Source organism: Aptenodytes patagonicus, chromosome 6 (assembly GCF_965638725.1).
Source record: "Aptenodytes patagonicus chromosome 6, bAptPat1.pri.cur, whole genome shotgun sequence".
Classification (NCBI taxonomy): Eukaryota; Metazoa; Chordata; class Aves; order Sphenisciformes; family Spheniscidae; genus Aptenodytes; species Aptenodytes patagonicus.
The window spans coordinates 24,886,704-24,908,152 of NC_134954.1; the positions used below are offsets into that span (position 1 = coordinate 24,886,704).

General features: G+C 41.0%; 2 protein-coding genes across 2 annotated transcripts; both read left to right on the forward strand.

Moving 5' to 3' along the window:
- Positions 1-4,931: 4,931 nt before the first annotated feature.
- On the forward strand, positions 4,932-10,327 carry TM4SF1 (transmembrane 4 L six family member 1). Its single transcript, XM_076340687.1, has 5 exons — positions 4,932-5,172; positions 6,929-7,018; positions 7,106-7,254; positions 8,647-8,827; positions 9,793-10,327. The coding sequence occupies exons 1-5, from the start codon at positions 4,996-4,998 to the stop codon at positions 9,805-9,807; spliced, it is 612 nt and encodes a 203-aa protein (XP_076196802.1). The 5' UTR covers positions 4,932-4,995; the 3' UTR covers positions 9,808-10,327.
- Positions 10,328-14,477: 4,150 nt separating this feature from the next.
- TM4SF18 (transmembrane 4 L six family member 18) lies at positions 14,478-20,776 on the forward strand. The gene is made up of 5 exons (XM_076340688.1): positions 14,478-14,928; positions 16,529-16,618; positions 17,287-17,429; positions 18,983-19,163; positions 20,423-20,776. Exons 1-5 carry the CDS (start codon positions 14,752-14,754, stop codon positions 20,435-20,437), a joined length of 606 nt encoding a protein of 201 aa, XP_076196803.1. The 5' UTR covers positions 14,478-14,751; the 3' UTR covers positions 20,438-20,776.
- The last annotated feature ends 673 nt before the right edge of the window (positions 20,777-21,449 follow it).

Sequence of the window (21,449 nt, forward strand, 5' to 3'; positions counted from 1 at the left end):
TCTTCTGACTGTGGCCAGGGGTCAGTAGACACCAAGGACTTCAGGGGAGCAGTTTCCTCTTGTGACTGTCCAGGTGGAGTTTGCTGACTGACATGCACTTGTCAGGTGGTGTGTCTGAGGACAATTATAGCTACAGCATAGTGTTTTTGTGGATGATGGCTGGAAAACATGAGCAATGCATCACTTGGACATTGTGAAATGGATGGTAGCATGGAAGGGTGTTTCTCCATTTGATTAAAGGGAAGTCATGGGTGTTCCTAAGGTCACCGGGAGCTCTGTCTGAACAGCTGGCCAAGAGGCTTCCCTTAGTTTAGCTAACAGGTGACTGCATATTCATCATACATACCCAGCAGTTGTCTGAGGTAGCATCTGCCTCTGCGAACAGTAACCTACTAAACAGTAAGAGAAGAACAAATGAGGATCGCTTATAAGGGAACACAAGTGTGACTTCATAACCTGTGTCGATACACATGCATTGTGTTGCCCAGTCTTTCCAAATGCATCTGTGCAGCTCGTGCTATTATTTCCCAGGCCGTGTCTCATCTACAGATGTCATGCAGTTACCACACCCTGCCAGTGCTTCCACAAGAGGAACTTCCCTCCCATTAACGTTTTGCCAATGGTGGGTGGGACCAGAAGTTTTGCAAGACAAGTTACAATGAGAAACTCTCTGGTAGAAGTTGTAGCGTAGGGTGTCCAAATGGCAATGATATTAGTAAAGCCCCCTTGATTCACATCTGACCAGTTCTTGTAATGTAAAAAATTTTTATTTGCTTCAAGGCTTTTTGTTTTTTTTTCTTTAGATTGTTTTCAAGGTAATTAGAAGACATTTGTCATGTGTCTGTTTCAGCTGTGTCTCTTGATCACTATTGTGTCTTTTAGCAAACTATGTCTAGGGGTGGCTGTAAGGCAGCATAAGGCAATAGGACCGACTGTTTGGAGCGTTAGAAGAAACTATTGGGAAGAAACATGCTATGCTTTTCAGTAGAGTGACAGCTTGCTTTCCATCTTTCTGGCATCTTTAATCTAAATCAGGAGATTGCTTATATTTGCTCAGAAAACACTGATTGCAGAAACGTTTATTGCAAATGTTTTATCCTTTGGTTATAAGGAATGAGAACCTCTTTAGGTGCTAAAATAGTAAAAAAAGAGCAATGTTCAGTTTAGGGAGGATTAGCAAGATTAACACTGGGGATTTGGGATAGCTGAGCTATAAAAAAAAAAATCTCATTTCCATGAAGGGAATAGCAGCCAGACTGTCCTGACCGTGTGCCAGAGAGCTAAGGAAAGAGGGTTCTGTGACATCCTCAGAGCACGAGAGCCTTACAGCATACACGTGCAACAAGTTCAAATACGGTAGCATGCCCCGTGTCCAGTCAGGGAAACTGAGCCTAGTCTGTGTGACCCTGTTCTTGACAGCATACTGACTCTGACGTGATGGGTCTGGGTCTGTCTGACCCCTTCTGTATTTATTTTGCAGATATCCTTCCTCCCCTGCCCCCCTTGATTTCCTCTTTAGTAGAGGATTATGGGTGTTTCCAGGATTAGCGTGGGCATGAAAATATATTAGTGGAGTCTAGAGATCTCTCTTTTTGCATGGCACTTTTCTTTGCTGTTGCAACTCAGTTTCTTCTGTTGATTATGATGAATCACTTTGGGAATCTGGTTTAGGGTGGAGGTGCTAGATGTGGTTGTAGTTGAAGTAATTTGCTTTTGTAGGAGAAAGGTGATACCTCATGGTTTTCTTTTTCTTGATAAAATTCTGTGGTTTTGTGGGTTTCTTTGTCGTGTCCTCTCCCCCCCCCCCCAAGTATTTGGTAACTTTTTAAGTTGTGGTAACTTTGACAGTCTCTGATAAACTGCTCCTCTTTACAACAGGTAAACTTAGGACTTGTCCAAAAATATAGCAAGGGTTTCCAATACGCTGCTGAGCTGGAGAAAGTAATTTCTGTTACTCCTGTTGTACTGGTTGAGGAGCAGGTACAAAAAGCTGGAGAATGCTCAGCTGCTCAGAGCTTGAATGTAGAGACCTCTTCTACTATTTATGAGAGATCCCACTTTTTGGCATCAGGAAACACTAGTCTCTTTCTAACATCTTTATTTTGTGAAAGAAGCAGGCTTCTGTCCTCCTGCTGCAATAGAAGAGCCAAAGCAACAATGACTATTGAGGTGGGGATTTTTGTTTTATAGAGGGGCTGCTGGATCCTTGGACCTCACGTGAAATTAGGTTTGGTATTAGATACCTCAGTAAGTGGACAAGGCACCTAATTTTAGCCACTTCTCTGGTGTGAAGGGTCAGTGTCCTGCTCCATGTAGCACTGTTCTGCTGACAAATTTTATCCTGCAGAATTGATGATTTGGGGGTACAAGCCAGTTGCTGTAATTGTTTATAAACCAGCCCCCTTCTGCCAGGAGAGGTTATGGAAGTCTTTCACAGTGGTCCCACCTGCTGGACCTCAGAGTGTGCTATCAACATTGCTTCACTGCCCCTTTGATTGTCTTGTCCTTCCTGTACCACACTGCAGTAAGCACTTCTCAGCCGGAGCTGAGGACTAGACCTACAGTCTAAAGTTAGACTTTAGCCTAGAATTAGACTTTTATTGCCTCTAGTAACACTGGGTGATTGATTGCCTTTTAATATGTGTTCTTTGTCCCGGACAGGCATCAGAGCTACAGGAATAGTCCTGTGAGAGAGAAATAGTGGAGTTTCCCATGGGCCATGGGGAAGCACCTGTGAGTGAGTAAGAAATTATCTTACCACTTTAAGTGCAAACACTGTGGTTCTTGTATAAAAGACTCAAAACCTAATTCTTGTTTTGTTTACACTAGTGTAAACTCTGCCATCTCATGGTGCTGGAGCATGTCACAAGCTGCTGTTTGGGCCCTGCTGTTCCTCGGGTTGATGAGAAGCTCATGTTTGGCTACTGCTTGTGTGTAGGTCAGTTTCATCATTTAAAACTCGACATGCCCACGATGCATTCCAAAAATCCAGCACTGCTCACTTTGCCAAGCAGTAAAATTAGGATTTATGAAGCAAACAGGCATGAGAAGTAAACAAGCTCAAGATTTTTGTAACCTATATGATTATATAGGAGAGTGATCTGAAGTACTATTGTATTGGGGGGGGGGGGAGGGGAGATTGGTAGTAACTGCAGACTGTAATGCCCATACAATGTCCCGCATGCTTGATAATGTACAGAATTGATTTTTAAATACAGGAAGTTCTTGATTATGTGAAATTTTATTTCAAATCAAGTGTTTAGAAAACAATTATACAGGTTATAAATAGAGCAGAGTTTAAATCTACTTTCCAGTGGCCATACATACGGTGTGGGGGTTGGTGGAGCGGAGGGTGTTGGGTGGTGTTTTTGGTGGGGGAGTGGTTTGGGGTTTTTAGCATGACACAATAAAGGGAGTTTTTAGTTGAGCAGCCGTCTCCTTCTGCAGAGGAAACTTGCAGGATGATGTTTATGCTTGTTTTAGTCCTCAGAGGTGAAGTGCACAATAATGGTAAGCCTATGTTTCTACAATTGGAGGATATTTCTCATAATGAAGGAAGTCTCCAAGGTCAACAGCTACAATACCCGGAGAAGTTACATCACAAAACCACATCTGCACAAGACTGTTCTCTTCCCGCCACCTTTCTTTTTGCCTGCTTGCACGCGCGTTCTCTCTCTCTCTCAGCTTAAGTGTTGCTCACATCACTTGCAAGAATACCATGGATTTGATTTGGACTTCTGTTTACAGTGTTATTTAGCTGTTTAAAAAAAAAAAATATACACACACCCTCCAAGCCAAAAAAACCTGAATAAGTATTTTTCTCCTTAAATAATTGAAAAAGTCTCACTACAGCCTTCTAATATCCTGTACATTCCCAAACTCAGTTTGTCTAGCTACTGTTTTTGCAATGAAAATTACATTGTATAATGATGATGGCAGCAGCAGCACCTCCCAAATCTAGTCTGGGCCTGTGTGTTCCTTAGTTATCTTCTATCATGTGATAGTAGTGGGCATGGCAGCTCATGCCTCTGTGTTGAGCTGTATGTATGTGAAGAAGGAAGCTTTTGGCTATTTTAGCAAAATTTGCATGAGGGAAAAGAGAAAAGGCTAGTTCTTAATTTTTCCAGGTCACTTTGTATCTCCATTGACTATGCAAATTAATGTTACTGGTACATGTAACCCCTGATATAATACATTTCTCTGGGGTTTTTCTTTTTTGTGTTCTATACATGAAATTTCAGTGCAATGACTGTGTTTTATAATCCCCTTCTTGAAGCAGTATTTTTTCACCAGTGTTTGCTTGGTTTAGCTTTAACAAATGGCTGTTAATATAAATTCAGCTTGTCTTATAATGACAAGAACAAGGACAGTCCTTAGAAGCCTACCTGTCCATTTTATTTGTTTTCCAACCTCCTGATGAGGTTTGTTTTTATTCCGTCAACAGGATAGCAAGGGGAGAGGCTGCTCTACATACTCCTCATTGGTGTAGACCTTATTCTATTTATACCCAAAACTCTGACTCAATACTGTTGAAGTCAGCTGAGTCTTTCTCTGGCTTCAGGTTGTTCTGAATCAGTCTATAAACCTAAAAGTCAAAGCTGCTTCTAACAAAGAAAACAAAACCTTTTTCCTTCAGTTCCTAACAGAACTTGTGTTGTGGTTTAAGCCTGTTGTTCACGTTTAATCATGTTCACTGGTGATCATTCCAAGCATTGTATATTAGAGCGAAATTACCTAGTAGTCAATATTTCCTTGACTGCATTTGGCTTGACAACAATTATTGCATTTAAAAGGGGTGGTGGCGTTCTGCCATCCCTGTTCCTTCATTCTGCAATTGGGAATGGTAGTTATGAAGAGGTGTAAACGTCATCCAGGTAGCTAGGTAACCTGAGTATTTAAGGAGGTGAGAATAAAGGCTGATCTTCTTTTAGGTGTGGAGAGGTATGAGAGAGGTTGTATTGGACTAGTGAAAGAAGGATTTGTAAAGCTGAGGACATGTGTTTTGGAAGGTGTGCTAGATGTGTTGGTTTTAAGTTGCTCATCCTTGCCTTGCTCAGCATCGTGGCCAACATTTTACTTTATTTTCCCAATGGCGAAACAAGATTTGCTTCAGAGCATCATCTCGGCAAATACGTGGAGTGCCTTCATGGCATTCTAGGTGGAGGCTTTTTGGTAAGTAATGAGCCAGTGGTTTCTTTCAAGTTTATTTTGGAGCTACTTGGTATTACTGTTTCTTTACCAGTTACATTAATTTATTGATCAAATATCTCATCAGCAGGAATCTCTGGAGTTGTATCAAAAGAAATTAGCTATATGACCCCATAGGTATTATGATTTGCTATTGGTTATCTTATCTGCAACACTATGTCACTTCAGACCTGAGAAAATTGTAGGGTCTAGGTTGCAGAATCCAAATGCAAAACTGGAACCAAGCCTCTCAGCAGGTCACGGTTTGTATAAAGGGTTAAATATTAAATTTTTGTTATATTATTGGACTGTTCTCCTTTTAAATGTCCCAAGATAACTAGCATTTAGTTACAATTCCTTAATTTCTATTATCTGAGATGTTGACAGTTTATTTCTCTGCCTTAGCTCTTTATTCAGAGGAATCGAGTGGCAGTTATCAAAGCTTTGCATTGGAGTAACAGCAAAGGATGAAGAATTGAGTGCGTTTGTTGTAGGACGTTGTTAATCTGAAGCTATTTTCTACCTTTTTAATTTTGTGAACCACATTGTAGCATATTTAAGTTCCCTGACTCCAGACTTCCTTTTTCATTTGCTTTTAAAAGTCCTCTTAGAAATAGGCTACAGATCTGAAGATGTCTGCATATCACAGGTTGAAAATGATTGCATGCTAAGGCCCTCTGTCTTGTGAGAGGTGCTTACAGCTGTGTTACAGCCCCATTGGAACCTAGACTGGGATTTGCAAAGACTGGGCTTTACACACAGAATAATACAAGTGAAATCAATGGAACTGTTCCTGGAACACACTTGTACAACCTCTTCTGGACCTGCAGCATTGGGGCTCAGCAATAGGTTTGATAAGGGCTGACAAGTATGTGACTGGTCAACTGGGTAATTTTTATTTTAGTGTCTTGTTAAGTAAATCTCTGCAGTTTGCAGATAACACTTTGCTTGTTCTTCATGGTTTTCCTAAGTACTCCTGGGTGTAGAGTCTTTATAAGTGCAAACTATTAAGTCCTGTTAGTGCTGGTGGGGAGGATACTCTGTTTAATCAACTCTGCTCCTTCTTGGTTTTATGCTAAAAGCTCTGGAGTATGGATGACTTATGTTTCTTACAGATAGCTTCTGCTTTGTTACTTTGCATTTCTGTCACTGGAAACTGGTTGTGAAAACCTAGAAAAGGCTAGATGTCTGTAATGAGATGTTTGCCTGAATTGGGCAAAATATTCCTAGGCTTTCTCCTCTAGTCAAACTGGTTTGTCACACAGGCAGTGATGACTACTCTTCAGTAACTAATATGTTGGTGGTAGTTATTTTTTTTTAACAAAATAATTGAGACACTTATCTTGTAGTCCTTATTTGGCAGAAAATGAATGCATTTTTTTGCAAAGCATTTTATTTGCAGGGTACAGCCTTTAATGTGAACAAAAACTTTTTAAAGTTGAAGTACTTTAAATTGCAGCAATACCACAGCAGGCTCTTTATTGACAGGCTCTCTATGCACTCAAGCGCTGTGTATACACAAAGCGGAAATAGAAATATACCTATTCTGGTGTGGTGCTGCTGATATCAGTAGCAAGATGCCTGCTGTGTTAAATAGGAGTAAAACTGAATAATCTATACAGGTTGTCCCCCACTCCCCTGCCAAGAAACAATACAAATGAATGCAGTGTGAGGACTGTGTTTTATCTGCTCTGTCTGTGCAACAAAATAGAACAGTGTCGTATGTTTGCTCCGTACCTAGGTACTCATTCCAGCTGCAGTATTCATTGGGCTTCACAATGATGACTGCTGTGGGTGCTTTGGCCATAAGGACTGTGGGAAAAGCTGTGCGGTAAGTGAGCCTTTATGCTCCAGTCCCAGATAATCCCAAAGACAAGGTGATGGCTGTGTGGAAAGTTCATGTCTGTTTGCTGTGCAGATGCTGTCCTCAGTTCTGGCAGCCTTTGTTGGGATCCTTGGTTCTGGATACTGTATAATCATTTCAGCACTGGGCTTGTCTCATGGACCATATTGTTTTACTCACCTGCAAAGAAACTGGATCTATCCTTTCACTGAATCCTCTGGAGGGTAAGTTGTCTGTTTATGAGGATGTTATATCTTCCCCCATGTACACATGGTCTTTATTCCAGTACCTTTCAGCAATATCCAGTAACTAGATACCAAGATCCATTCATAAGTTTATGCTTCTCACTCACGAAGAACTAAACAGATGGCGTCAGTTACCCACACTGCTGTAGTTTAAAACCAAAGCAATACAAATCCCATCCTACAAAAAGGGATCTGAATATATATATAGAGAGAGGTAATATCTGTATACTACATACTGTTCATGTCCATGAACATCTCTAACATAAAGTTTTAGGACTTTGAGGGATTTACAAACTATGAATAGCGGTTGTTATGAAATTTGTCTTATCGTTTGTGTAAGAATCTGTTTTGTGAGGCTTGCTTCTGAAGTTGCCTTCCGTCAGTGTAATCTGGCATAATACATTCATTAGTGACAATGGCATAGAACCTTTTGTAAATGAAACTAGAAAAGGTTTATAAGAGTCTTTGTACACTGCAGGGCGGGGAGGGCCAGAAGCTCTTAATTATCCCTAATTAGGGTTCTCCAGCAAACCAAGCCTATGTAGCTGAGTTGTATGCTATTCCCCATTAATTCCCACAAATCCTGTAGGTTGGAAGAGGATTTGGTTTGGATCATGACATGCTTTTACAGTGTCTGTATGGCTGGCAACCTCGAGGCTGTTTCTAGTAACAGTTTATGCCTGATGCCAGACTACAGTCAGTTTGAGTACTAAGAAGCCACATAAAGATCCTTTGCAGCAGAGTTTGAATTTTACATTTCAGTCGCACCTCTCCCAAGAGGGGGCATTCTTCATCCCCCATCCCCCCCAACTATGACTGAATATAGAAGAACTGAGTTAAGTCCTTGCTGAAGGCTCATCTGTGCTGATGTTCTGAAGATGTGGGTGAGGATTAGCAGCTGGAATACTGCCGTACTCCTCTAAATTTGTTCTGTGTTTGGCTCTTCCAGAGTAGGCATGTGAGGGCCTGAAGACAGCAGCACAGGAGAGGAAGTGACCCATTTGCTTCAGATCAGTAATTACTGTCTTTAGAATAAAGGTCCAGTCCTGAAAAACTGTGGTGGTTTTGAGAAATAGCTTTGCTCTTTCAGCTTTCCTGAGCTTGTGTCTCGCTTTAACCAGTAATAGGAGATTCTGCCTTTATAGCTTAGATTTTTTTTTTTAAAGAAATTAAGACTTAACATGTATGGTTGATGGTTCAACGCGTTCTTAAACAGAGCAAACTTTGCATGGAATAAACCGTTGTATTTTCTATTCCCATTTAGAGTGATTATCCTCGATGCAGTTACAGACTAGATGTAATCTGGTTCTGGTGTATGGTAAGCATCCTACTCTGTCACAATGTTAATATGCTTTTAATTGCTGTGTACAGGTACTTGTTTGAGTATAACAAGTGGTCTGAATGTCAAGAACCTCATAACATCGTGCAGTGGAACGTCACTCTCTTTTCCATCCTCCTTGTCTTGGGAGGAATAGAGTTCATTCTGTGCTTCATACAGATAATCAATGGCATTCTTGGAGGACTGTGTGGATTGTGCTGCAGTCATGAGGAGGTAAGCCATTTGTAGTTATAACCATGCTTCTCAGATGAACATGAAACGTTTTTGGTTACTGATGCTACTGTGGAGTCCTACTCAGCAGCTATTTTTTAGGCATTCTTCAGCAACAATTCAGGGTACAACTCTTTTTTTTTAATAGCCCTGTTGTGTTCAGCATTTTCATATAGTATTTGACCACATGCCTTCAGCTGATCTCTCAGCTGTCACAGTGAAGTTAGCCTGCATAGGAGCTGGGAGGCTTCCCCCTACTCCTGCCCCCGTGCCTATGGCACGTGTGGTCATCAGCACTACATAGGTGATATAACTGAAATACAAATCTCCTGGTGGTGGTGGTCTTTGCCATAGCCTAAACCATTGTTGCATAGTGTGGTGCAGTTCTGTGGTAGGCTGCTTGTTCTAACTATATTGCTTTAGCCTTGTATTTTGCTCACAGAGGCTGATAGACTACTGAGAATATGCTGTATGTAATGAAACTGCAGCATCCTGGCCTTGCTTAGTAAAAGTAGGATAAGAGAAGGAATTAAATAGCACATAGCTAACAAAACCTGCAGGCAGATCTGAAGGGTTTTTTTGAAGGTGGGTTTTTTTTTTGCGTGAGGAAGGGGAATGTCCTCCAAATTTCTTTAGAGACTTGTTAAACAGTTTGAGCATGTGAAATCAGTATCGTAGTGGTAGTGCTGGAATTGCAATGACTTAAGGTATGAACCAGATATGATTTATCACACACACATTATGGCTAAGAATGTGTTTCACATTTTTGATTGACATAGTTGAATGTTGGGGCTCTGTCAAAGCTATTACTGTCATCTTACTCCTGTCTTCCATGCTGTAACTGCAGTATAAAAGAGCCGTGCTATGGTTGTCTAAATGTGGTCAGGTTAATTTTAGCTCTTATAGTTGGATACAGTATTAGCATTCTCCCCCTTAATATGTGTTTCTTTCTTTTTGTTCCCTCACAGACATACGTTTGCTAGAAACCTGACAATGTGTTGACGTTGGTGCATGTGTGGTATATTGAGTATTCTGTGGGGCTTTTTTTATATTCCATGCATACTAGAATGCAAATTGTTTGTTGCCAAACTGTGATGTTGCCATCAATTTAACTGAGTTGGGGCCAGCCTTTGTTGTTGGAGTCATATGCAGGTTTTCCACTAACCTGCCTGTATCTAAAGGCAAAATGTATCCTGAATTTCTTTGGTTCATTTTGTCTTCGGACGGGCAAATGCCTGAACACATGTCACTAAAGATGCCTTTTTTTCTTCCTTTCTACTGACAAACAGCTCTGTACGTTATGCTGCTTTCCCAATAAAGTTGCACTTTCATTCTGATGTTGGAATGAACACAAACCTAATCTAGTCTGGCCTGCATATAAATGAATACTCAGTTGGAGCAAGAACAAAAGCAGCAGTAAAATGTGGATGATCGAGGGCAGATACGTGCGCTTTTTCTGAACTTTTCCTGTATTTCACAAATAAAGATTTGTATTAAAAATGCCCAGCAGGTGTCAGTGATTCTTTCCCCGCCCATGCTGAAACACTGCTTTCCTGGTCTTAAAGGACCGTGGTGGCATGAGAACATGGATATAAAGCAGTCAGGTTATAACCTACTTTTCCTCTCCAGCAGGCTCTGTTGGCGTGGGAACTGCTTCACTGTTTGGTTTAGATCATTTAGCTGAGCCAGGCAATTGTGCATCAACAAGGATATGATTGTTCAATGACAGCTCTGTGACAGATACGACTGTGTACGTGGAGTCTTAGTCCCTGGGTCTGGGCTAGCAGTTCATTGCTGATGGCTGTTAAAGACCGGAGGGAGGTTCCCACGCAGTTGAGCCACAGCTCTGCTGCTCTCCCAAGGGGGGCCTTACCTCCTGACTGCTTAGTCAGAGTCTTGAGACAAAACAAAATGTGGGTCTGGGTCCTGTTTTTTACCTCAGTCAGCAGACCCCCAGGCATAGCAGCGTTCAGAAAATACAGTGCAAATTCAGGTCAGCAGTGATAGATTAATCTGAAATATTTGACTTCACCAGTAAGCAGCCTGGAGGCAGTATTCTAAGATCCTGTCCAAGAATCTCTGAAGTGTGGCTTGTAGCATATTACAGTGAATGTTTTATCACAAGGTAAAGTAAATCTGAATGACGTGCTGCCAACAGCATTGCTGGCAAGGTCAGTATGCTACTGGCAATGGTATTTGTCAAGTGAAAAACAATGTGACATGCCATTTATTTCAAAGAAATGAGGCTGATTAGCATTGTTGCTCAGTTTTGGAATCTAGCAGTTAATGTCGTCTTTGAAAACAGGCAAGTTAGTTTCTGTTTGTGGGAGAAAAAGAATTTCCCATGGGTGTCAGTGCATACTTAGTGCTATTTATAACTAGGAGGGTGGTCTTTAAAGGTAGTCAGAAACTTGAGGTGTATCTCGGGCTGTCCTCACAGCCAAGTCTGCCCAGTACAAATACTGAAAAAAAGAAATTAACTGTGAAAGCAAAATTGCACACACATCTGCAACAACAAAAAAACCTCACAGATGGGAAAAGTTTGTGTTTAGAATCTCAGGATATCTGCTTCTTGCAATACCATTTATTCATACGTAAATACATAGAAGTAGTTGAGGGCAGTCTTTAATACCATTTCTGCTTGTTGTGTTTATCCCTGTCTTGCCCCGCTATGGGAGGGAGGAGAATATGCGTGTGCACGTGCGTATACACACACAAAATTCCTTACTGCTATGGAGTATGGTGTCTTTGTATGTGAAGAAGCACTGTTTGAAAAAGGATCTGCAAGTTTAAATTAAGTGTGGAGTGAGAGGAGGAGGAAAAGAGGGTCTTGATGGAACAGGGTATAATTCCCATGCAACTTGCAGATTTTTGCCTTTGTGCTTGCATAGTGGTTACTTGTCTTTCTGGTACACACAACTAATGAAAGAACTGAAACAATTTTAGAAATTCCAATGCCAGAATGATTAACCTAGAGTTTAGAATTAAAACTTTAGCTCAGATCCATGTAGCACTAATGCACAGCATTACTACTCACTGTTTATGTTGTCATTTAAAAAAAGGCCAGTTGAATTCCTTTGTTGCCTGGTCCATAAGACAGTGTTTTGGGAGTTTTATCATTTACATCATGGAGAAGTGGTTGTTTCAGGTTAAATTCATTTCAGTTAGCAGAGAAGTCACTCATCCGGAATAAACATGGCTTTTTGGTAATGGGCTTGGCAATCAACTCATGGGTATTGACAGCAACAGGAAAGCAGTTCTTGCAACACTTGATAAGATATTTGAGAAACTGGTTGCCAGGTTTGCTTAATACTTAGTTTAAAATGGTGGCTTCCTGTTCTAGCAGAATAGCGTGGCAGCAAAAAAAAAAAAGAACACCTTGATTTGGTATTTGCAGACCTCAGCTTAAATACAGAATAAGTCATGACATGGACTGCTGTACTGCAGAATGAATGCTGTTTCAGGCATCATTTTCCAAGTAAGTTTCTTCTAATCAGAACAGGTTACTATGGGAAGTAGCAGCAGATCTGATTATAAACTAAGCTGCTCGCTAGTAATTTTGGCCTTTGCTCTTAGAAAAAAAGATTTCAGCCTATACAATCATAGAATCATTAAGGTTGGAAAAGACCTCTAAGATCGTCGAGTCCACCCATCAACCCAACACCACCATGCCCACTAAACCATGTCCCTAAGTGCCGCATCTACACATCTTTTAAATACTTCCAGGGATGGGGACTCAACCACTTCCCTGGGCAGCCGGTTCCCATGTCGTGGTTTAACCTCAGTCAGCAACTGAGCACCACAGAGCCACTCGCTCACTCCCCCCCCCCCCCGTGGGATGGAGGAGAGAATTGAAAAAGTAGAAGTGAGAAAACTCATGGGTTGAGATAAAAACAGTTTAATAATTGAAATAAAATAATAATAAATAATATACAAAGCAAGTGATGCACAATGCAATTGCTCACCACCCGCAGACCGATGCCTGGGAGCAGTGGCCCCCCTGGCCAGCTTTTCCCCAGTTTATATGCTGAGCATGACATCACATGGTATGGAATGTCCCTTTGGCCAGTTTGGGTCAGCTGTCCTGGCTGGGCCCCCTCCCAGCTTCTTGTGCTCCTCCAGCCTTCTCAGTCGGTAGAGCATGGGAAGCTGAAAAGTCCTTGACTAGTGTAAGCACTGCTTAGCAACAACTAAAACATCGGTGTGTTATCAACATTATTCTCATCCTAAATGCAAAACACAGCACTGTACCAGCTACTAGGAAGGAAATTAACTCTATCCCAGCCAAAACCAGGACAGCCTATTATATGATCTTTGAGTTTTGTAATAAAAAATCGGTCCTGGGGATGTGATGTGCCTGCTTTTAATTCAGCTGTTTTCTTTGATCTGTAAGGTGCAGTGTTGATGATGAGAGTTCTGTCCATGCCTGTGAGCCTGCAAAGGGAGGTTTGCCACTAATTTCAATTAGAGGGAGGCCTGAAAAAAGTGTCCATAGTGATTAGGGATATGGGAAGATCCTCAGAGTAAAGTCTAAGGACTTCAAAATGAAGCCTCCTAGAAAAAGAAGGGGAGAGGGATACAGGGGAGAGTCACAGCAGAGAACGGGTAGAAAAATGGTGTAATGGCATGAGTACCATGCCCATTTCCTTGGGTGATCTCATTAGAAGCAATAGGAAGGAATTAGTTACAACATGCAACCCAAACAGCTTTTATGAGATTATGAGAGAAGCCTCATGTGTGCAGAGCCTAAAACAGCTCATGAGGAAACAGAAGGAAAATACACCATGACATCATTGCTTCCAAAATCAGCCTTCTCGCTTTTGATAGAGCCCCAATTTTTTTGTTCTCTGACTGTGACTTTCCTATTGAGTAAGCTCTACGCTCATTCTTGAGTTGCTTTTCTGATGACTCACAGGGGCATGGAAAGAAGGCTTGGGTTTTGCTGCGAGCACTCAAATAGCTCTGGCTCTGTGTTACTGGGATGGATGTTTAGTTGCTTAGGGCTTAGGGAATGATGACATGAAAATGGGGAAACTGTCTGGCTTTGGCTTTGCACAGTGCAAACCAGCAGGCATTTCAAAAAACAGCCAGACCTTTTGTCCTGTGCAAGAAGTCATGTGTACTTAGGTCTGATCTGTAGCTATGCATAATCAGCTGTAAGCAGAGTAAAACAACTGGAGAAATAGCAGGATTTAATTCACGAAACAGTTCAGCTGCATAATGCTGCAGAAAAGAGTAATTAATTAAAGCGTGACAATGTCTGCCTGGCAGTTTCTAACCAGTGTTATTTAGGCTTCTGTATTCTCTGCAAAGTGGCTGAGACTCAGCTTGGTGTTTTTGTGAGGCTGCCCCAAGTTAGCAGCAAGTGTTGGTTCACCCTTAGGGCCGTATCTGCCAAGCCCTGGTATTAATTCTCTGTAGTGTGAGGCAATGTGTGGCCTTCTGTACAGAGACTGGACGTATTTATCATTTGACAGCCCCCTTCCCCATGTAAGGTAGAAAAAATTTTGAGCTGCAGTAAGGCTGAGCAACCTGCTTCATGTCACAGAACATCTGCATCGTAATCCGTGTTCTCGGGAGGAGTGCGTTTCTAAGCAGTCACTAGGAAATGAGATTTTTTAAGTTCCTTCCTGAGTCTGACTTCTAGATATGTGTCATTTGGAAGATCACAAAGGAGGATCTTTTAGAAGGGAAACTGCTACTAAGACGTATGCTTAGAAAGGACAATGAGTTTAGACAGCGATATTCATCTATTGTTCTGCTAACTGTTAAGCACTTCTCTATCTCCAGAATCATACCCCAGTCACCTGGTTCCTGTGAATGTGAAATGACTGAATCAAACTGAGGAGGTCAAAACACTTCTCATATTTAAAAACTTGTAATCTTTTGTTAGCTTGGAAGAGCAAAACTTCTAAAGTTCTTGAGAGATGGCTTTAGAGACATGTGGAAGCTGTTTGAGTTGTCTGCTGATACCTCTTGCACTTTGGAGTATTGTTGTTAACATCCTATTATACTTCCCTAACGGGAAAGCTTCACATGCTGACAGTTACCAGCTTCCCAACTACGTGTGGTATTTTGAAGGGATCTGTTTCTCAGGTGTGATGGTAAGTGTTGATTCTATGGATTTTTAAAGAATTGCATTCTACTGCAAATAATTCTGGGTTACTATGCAGCAATGTAACTGTGCTTTTAAAGAGAATACAGATTACTTTGGCAAAAACACCGCAGGCAGAAAAACTCGATCAAACTGAAACAAGTGTGAATATACTGAATGACATGCTATGTATACTATTTAATTTCATGTGAGTGATTTTGCAGGGTTGATGATCGGGTTTTTTTCTGCTGGCTTTTTGTTTATGTGTAATTTACACTTGTGTTATGGGGGCAGGCACTATGTTGATTTAATCCTGTATGGAGGTTGAGTTAGAGCTCTTTTACCAAAACAAAATGAAACAAAAACTGAAAAAGCTTCTCATAACTGTTCAGATGTTTTTAAGAGCTGTATGCAGTCCAGTATTTAGAGGACTGGATACAGTTCACAATGCCTCAAGTGCCACTGTTAGGCTAAATACAGAAGATTGTCTCACTGTGTTTGGCATAGTAGGATTTTCTCCATTACATTTGTAATATGCTCATGTGCAGTAATAAGCTAACACAGAGTTGCCTGCTGCTCATACTGTTCGCTCTGTTCATAAAGAACCGTAGCCTCAGGGACAGAAAGCAGTTATGTAGTAAAAGTGCAGGCACACAATCAGTATTTAAAAAGGTCTTATCTGCATAATTAAGGTGTTTTTATGAAGGTGCTGAACTGGGAGAGTTATTAAAACATGAGATATTCTTTTGAAATTGTGTATTCTTCCTAAAGCAGAAGAAAAACCTAATCTTTTCTAGCGGAGGAAAAGACTATCAGGCAGAGAATTTGAAGAGAAAAGCGTAGTTGAAAATTTGGGAAAAAGTTAACTGCAACAGTGACATTCATATTTTGAAGCATTTTTAGGATCATTACCAATTTATTAAAAACTTATATATTATCCTGTTACAAACAGGGCAGCAGCATGTGAGAGGATAGTGCTGTGATTCAGAAACATTCCTTTTCATATTTCCCCTTTCAAACCAGTGCCTCTCTGAGTGGCAGTTTGTGGTTCTGGAGTCCAAATCTTATTTATTGAAATGATTCCAGTATCAGGTTTAAATAATCCAATAGTCTGAGAAAAACAGTATGGATACTTGACAGGGAAAGCAAATGAAAGTCCAGGTGAATTTAACAAAAAGCTTGTACTTCTAGGATGACTGCGTTGGTAAGGAAGGTGATACCCTGATCCGTGTAACTGTCAGGAAGAAGCTGTTGCACTGATGTGGTTCTATCAATAAAATATCCTTCCTTTCATTGGTATTGATTCTTTTACTCGTGAGCTTGGTTTTATTCTTTCAGCTTCACTGGTATAGCTGTGTCCATGCTAGTAACACTTTGCTGTGATAGGAGACACTGTACTCTTGTCTTTCAAGTACAAGAAACAAGTACAGTGACAGCCTAATAAAAACAGTCCAGTTCCATGGTGCGCCTTGAGTAATTGTGCTTTCCTAGTGAGCAGCTTTAAAATCTCAACAGAGCGTAACAGATGCAGTCCCTACCTTCCATAGGCGAAGGAGACTTTGGCTTGGTATCTGCAGTCATTTCACTGACCTTATAATGTCCCCTTATAGATCCTTCTGTTGGCAGTAATTCTAATAACACTGGAGTGTAGCGTGTTCTATCGGTGCTGCCAGAGTGAGAGCTGTAACAAAACCTACAGGGTGAGTCTGTGTTCTATTTTTGTGCCTCTTTAACATTTGTTCTGAGTGCCCTTCTGCTCCCATGTTTCCACCACATCCTTCTGCCCTCTCCACTGCTCTGTTTCTGCTTCCTTTCACAGAGAAGAATTCTAAGTCGGGTTGAGAGGTCACAGAAAATGTAGCTCCTTCCTTCTGATGCATAAGCAGGATGAAAGAAAAATAACCAAAAAAACCCCACCAAAAAAATCCTTGTAAAAGACAGTAAGAACGTAGAAGGCCTGAGAGTTTCAACGAAGTGCCCCAACTAAATATCTTCATCCCCTCGCTTGTATTATTTGGAAGTTATTTTTTCCAGTAACGACTCAATATACACTATCTGGGATGCAAACATGTTTAATGCATGGTTGTGTTCCTCTAGCATTTTGGGAAACAATTTTGCAAGTTTAAAAAAAAAAATCCTCAAACGATATTTAACTGAGAGTTGTGAAACTGTCTTAAATTCTGTCTTAGCCTTTATTTTGTATGTGTATGCTTACTGTTCTTTACCTGGTATTTTTCTTTCTGAATATTGAAGATTGTGACAATCAAATGTGCGATTCAACCCCAAGGAAGTAGCTAGGCAGGCTGAATGACTGTATTTGCTGTGGACACTGTCCCCACACGGTAATATTTTTCTCTCTTTACTTCAGAGTTTTATTTCAATTGTGTTAGCCCTGCTTGGAGTTGCTTTCTCTGGATACAGTTGCATCATTTTTACCCTGGGGTTGATCCAAGGCCCCTTCTGCAATTCATCAGGTGGATGGGATTATATCTTCAAAGACACTGCTGGAGGGTAAGAAACATCAGTGTAAGTCTTCTGGAAGAAACTGTTCATCAAAACAATAGTCAGACAAATTCTCTCAGAGTTTTACACAAAATGACAGAGTCTCTTGAACACAAGACCTATATTGGTGAGTGAGGTTTTTCAACTTCTTGAATGAGCACCAGAATCCTCAAAGAGAGGTATTTGCCTCCTTGTAAGAAAAGATTAAATGTAAGAATCTTTGTACTGATCAGACCTGGAGGTCCGTCTAGCTAAGTGTCCTTTATCTGGTGGTGGTCACAATCATACATGTGGTAAAGAATATAAGATTAGAGTGAGTGTAGATGGATACTCTCTCAGAATATTCTCTCGAATTCCTCAGGTTTTTGGTTCAAAGATTATAGGTGGCATTTTTATATTTAATAACTCAGTAGGTTTCTAACTCCTAAAGCTCGATGAAGTCTGTGGTTTGATCACGGGTAGTTTTTGCATACAGCTGCTGTATCTCATAAAACACCAAAGCGAGACAGACGAAGTGTTGTCCGTATCCCAGCCTCCTAGAGGCATGAAAGGTTTGATTCAGATCTGTAACCTGACACTGCTTTTGCAAGATTTTACATTCTTCCTTTAAAAGATCAAATTTTTATAAGACTTGAATATTTCAAGTCATATAATGCCAAGCTCTTCCAGCTTCATTTGAATGCACTGAGGATTACATTTGTCAAGGGACCACAAACAAGTTCCTTCAGCATCCAACAGGAATAGTTCCTAAACTATGGCCTTCTCTGGCATAAGTCAGCTTTATTTTAAACCACTGAAGTGCATCCTGCAATCTCTGCTACGTATCACCAGCATTACCATCCCATTTGGAAATACAAAAATGAGAGTTTGAGTTCAACGTAAAGGGCCAAATGCTGAATAATGCACTCCAGATTTGGCTCAAAGCATTTCAGTTATGAATGTTTAGAAAAAAAGCAGCTGACACTGAGCGAGTGAGTCTAACAAAGGTTCTTGCAATTAACCTCCAGGCTATACCATGTCTCACAGTTAAAAGGGCACAGCTGACACATGTCAGTTGTACACATTATGATCCTCAAGGATGCAAAGCATGGCTCTAGAACAACTGGAAATTGCACCCGGTGACACTTACTTCAGCTCTGCCATTTAGGCTGCATGCACTGGTTAGAATGATGGCGTTGGGGTGTTCCTGCTCTCTGCATGGTACTGATGTCAGCTGAACTTAACCTAAAGCTGAAATTAAATCAATAAAAGGAAAATTCCCGTTTTAAACTTGGCTTCTGCCATTTGAAAAAATGGCAGTATCTTTCTAACACTTGGGTGTTTAACAGGGAAACTAATGAAGCAGATGTATTTGAGGAAAATAAGTCTTTTCACTCAGCTGAGTTTGACAAACCTACGCAGGAGTTATGCTGGTGTAGTGAAAGACTAGAGTCTGACTCCTAAACTTGAAGCATATGAAGCCCAATATGTTTTTTCTATATATTATAGGTAAAATAACGTGTATTTAAATTGAATTGCACCCACCACATTTAATTTACTTCACATTGCTGTTTCTGTTATAGGTACCTCACAGATTACCCTGCTTGGTCTCGGTGCACCGAACCTGCTAACATAGTGGAGTGGAACACCATTTTACTCTCTATTCTGATAGCTCTTAGTGGACTGCAGTTGATCATCTGTTTTCTCAAAGTGGCTGCCGAGTTGAAGCGGACACTCTGTGGGACCTATTCTGTTTTTGTCCAGGTAACAAATTATCTGGGGTAATTTCTTCAGCATCTCCAAGTCAGTTTAGCTTCAGCAATTTCTCTCAGTTGAGGACCTACCCTTTTGGTTTATGCACTCTCTATGCTACTGCATTTTTATTACCAGAGGATATTTACTGATAATAAAACTACTGTGTTTGATTCATCCACTAGTTCCTTGTGGTATACAGGGATTGGTGACTGCTCACTCTGACCTTTAAGGCTAGGATTGAGAACAAAAAAATGTGATTGGGAATTCAACGCCGATGCTGAGTCCATTGCTCCTATGTCAGCAGAGGTTTCTGAGCACCGTTCTTCTAGCATTTAATTTAAAGTCATTCTTATCAACGTGAGGGTTTCACAGCAAACAGAAGAAGATGCAAGAGGTAATATGTAACAGTCGTGATCTAGGCATCAGTTTTTACTAGGTTTTCAGTAGGTTATTGAAACAATAACTGAGAGGGCTCTGCTTTGGGCAGAAGAATTAGTTGGAACCCCAGAACTCAAGTGACTGACGCTGCTAACCTGCACACTGGTGTGAAGTGGTGTGGTTTAGTGTGGCGTTCAGTTTCCTCAGCTCTGGAGGTAGGGTGAAATTAGGCATGCTTACCCCTCCCTGTCCACCTGCAATGGGATCAAAGAGCCCTCAGGGTTTTTATGTAGCCAACAATCTCAGTGATGACAGCACGTTCAAGAAAGATTTCTAATTAGGAAAAGCAGCAACCCCCAAAAGCACACATGCACACCCACACGCACATATATATATATGTACACCTGCACACACACACACAGAGAGAGTAGGGTTAGTTCTGTCATGTAAGTGGGAAACCTTGGGAGGGCATAGCAGGTAGGATGGCAGTGCCTCTGCAGCATGAAGTCTCCTGACCAGTGCTGGTCAGCCAGGACAGGGGAGCTGCAGGTGCCACGTAGGGCCTTGAGCAAGCCAGCAAGGAAGAGCTTCTTGTAGGAATTTACTGTAACAGCAACCTACGATAAGGTCAAGGCCTGAGGCAATTTCTCTCAAAACATTTCGCTTGCCAGTGAAAGAGCCTCATCAGCCTGGGACCCAGCCCAGCTTCCAGTGAAGTCAAAAGCAATACTGTCAGCTTGTCCCTGGGCGCAGAGCAGGGTCACCTCTGGAGCACCCTGAGTGTGTGTCGGATTTAGATTGGATATGGATGTTGAACAGTGGAACAACTTCCATATTAACTTGAGTTGAAAGAAAGAGGGCAATTACTTCCTTCTGTTTTTTATTTGCAGGCCAGGATTCTCTGAAAATGGCAAGGAAATCTTCACTGCTTCTCCCCCACTCCCGGAAAAAGAGAGAAATGGCTTCTCCAACATTTACAATGGTAGATTTGGGTGCTGCAAAGACAAATGAAACCCTCGTCTTACATCCTTGTCTCTCAAGCCTCTCTACTTTGAATGAAGTTATTTGAACTGTTTGACATCTATATTTTTCTAGTTGTTTTCTAACGTGTCATGTTGTCCTTGGAAGTGTGTCTTCGTTTTTTTTACCCTCCGGCTTGTTCTGACAATAGGGAGGTTTGAATACCATGGAACTGCTTTTGTATTGAAATCACCTTCTTTTGAATAAACTGCTGTAAAACTCCTATAGAACTGCTTTTATACTCCCCTCTCTTTGTTTAGAACACAGCAATATTTGTTGTTCTGAAAGGGCCTGATTCAAAGCCCAGTATGTCAGGAGGGGTTGTTCCCTTGAGAATTAGTGCACTGGATGAAGCCATGATTTCTGAATGAATAGACTTTAGTTCCAGACAGACCATGATGATCACGAAAGGCAGCAGCCTGTCCTGCTCATTCTATCTTGGAAGTTCTTCACTGCACAAAGCAATTACTGAAAAAAGTCTATCAAGTCTTCCTGTGGTAAGGCTTTTAGAAAGGCATCCAGGCCTGATTGAAAGATTAGATACACAGCTCTGAAGTCAGCCGTGCTAATTAGTACACGTTAATTGCTGCACTGGGTTTCTTTTTATTTTATACTCGGAGGCAAACTTTTTTTTTTTGATCACGTATTATGTGACTTGAGGGAATATATGAGGGAACCTTATGAGCACCCAGTGCTAGCTTATTAATCCTCTTCTAAATTCCCTGACCTTGCTGCAATGGAAGGCTAACATTCTTGACAAATAATCAGGCGAAAAAGAATAATCTGTTTTAAATTAGCAGCTAAAAAGTCTTTTCAATTTCTCAAAGAATTATATTTCATTCCCAGTGGAAATTCAGGTATTCACAATAAAGTGGACATATGGCTCATTTGCAGCTG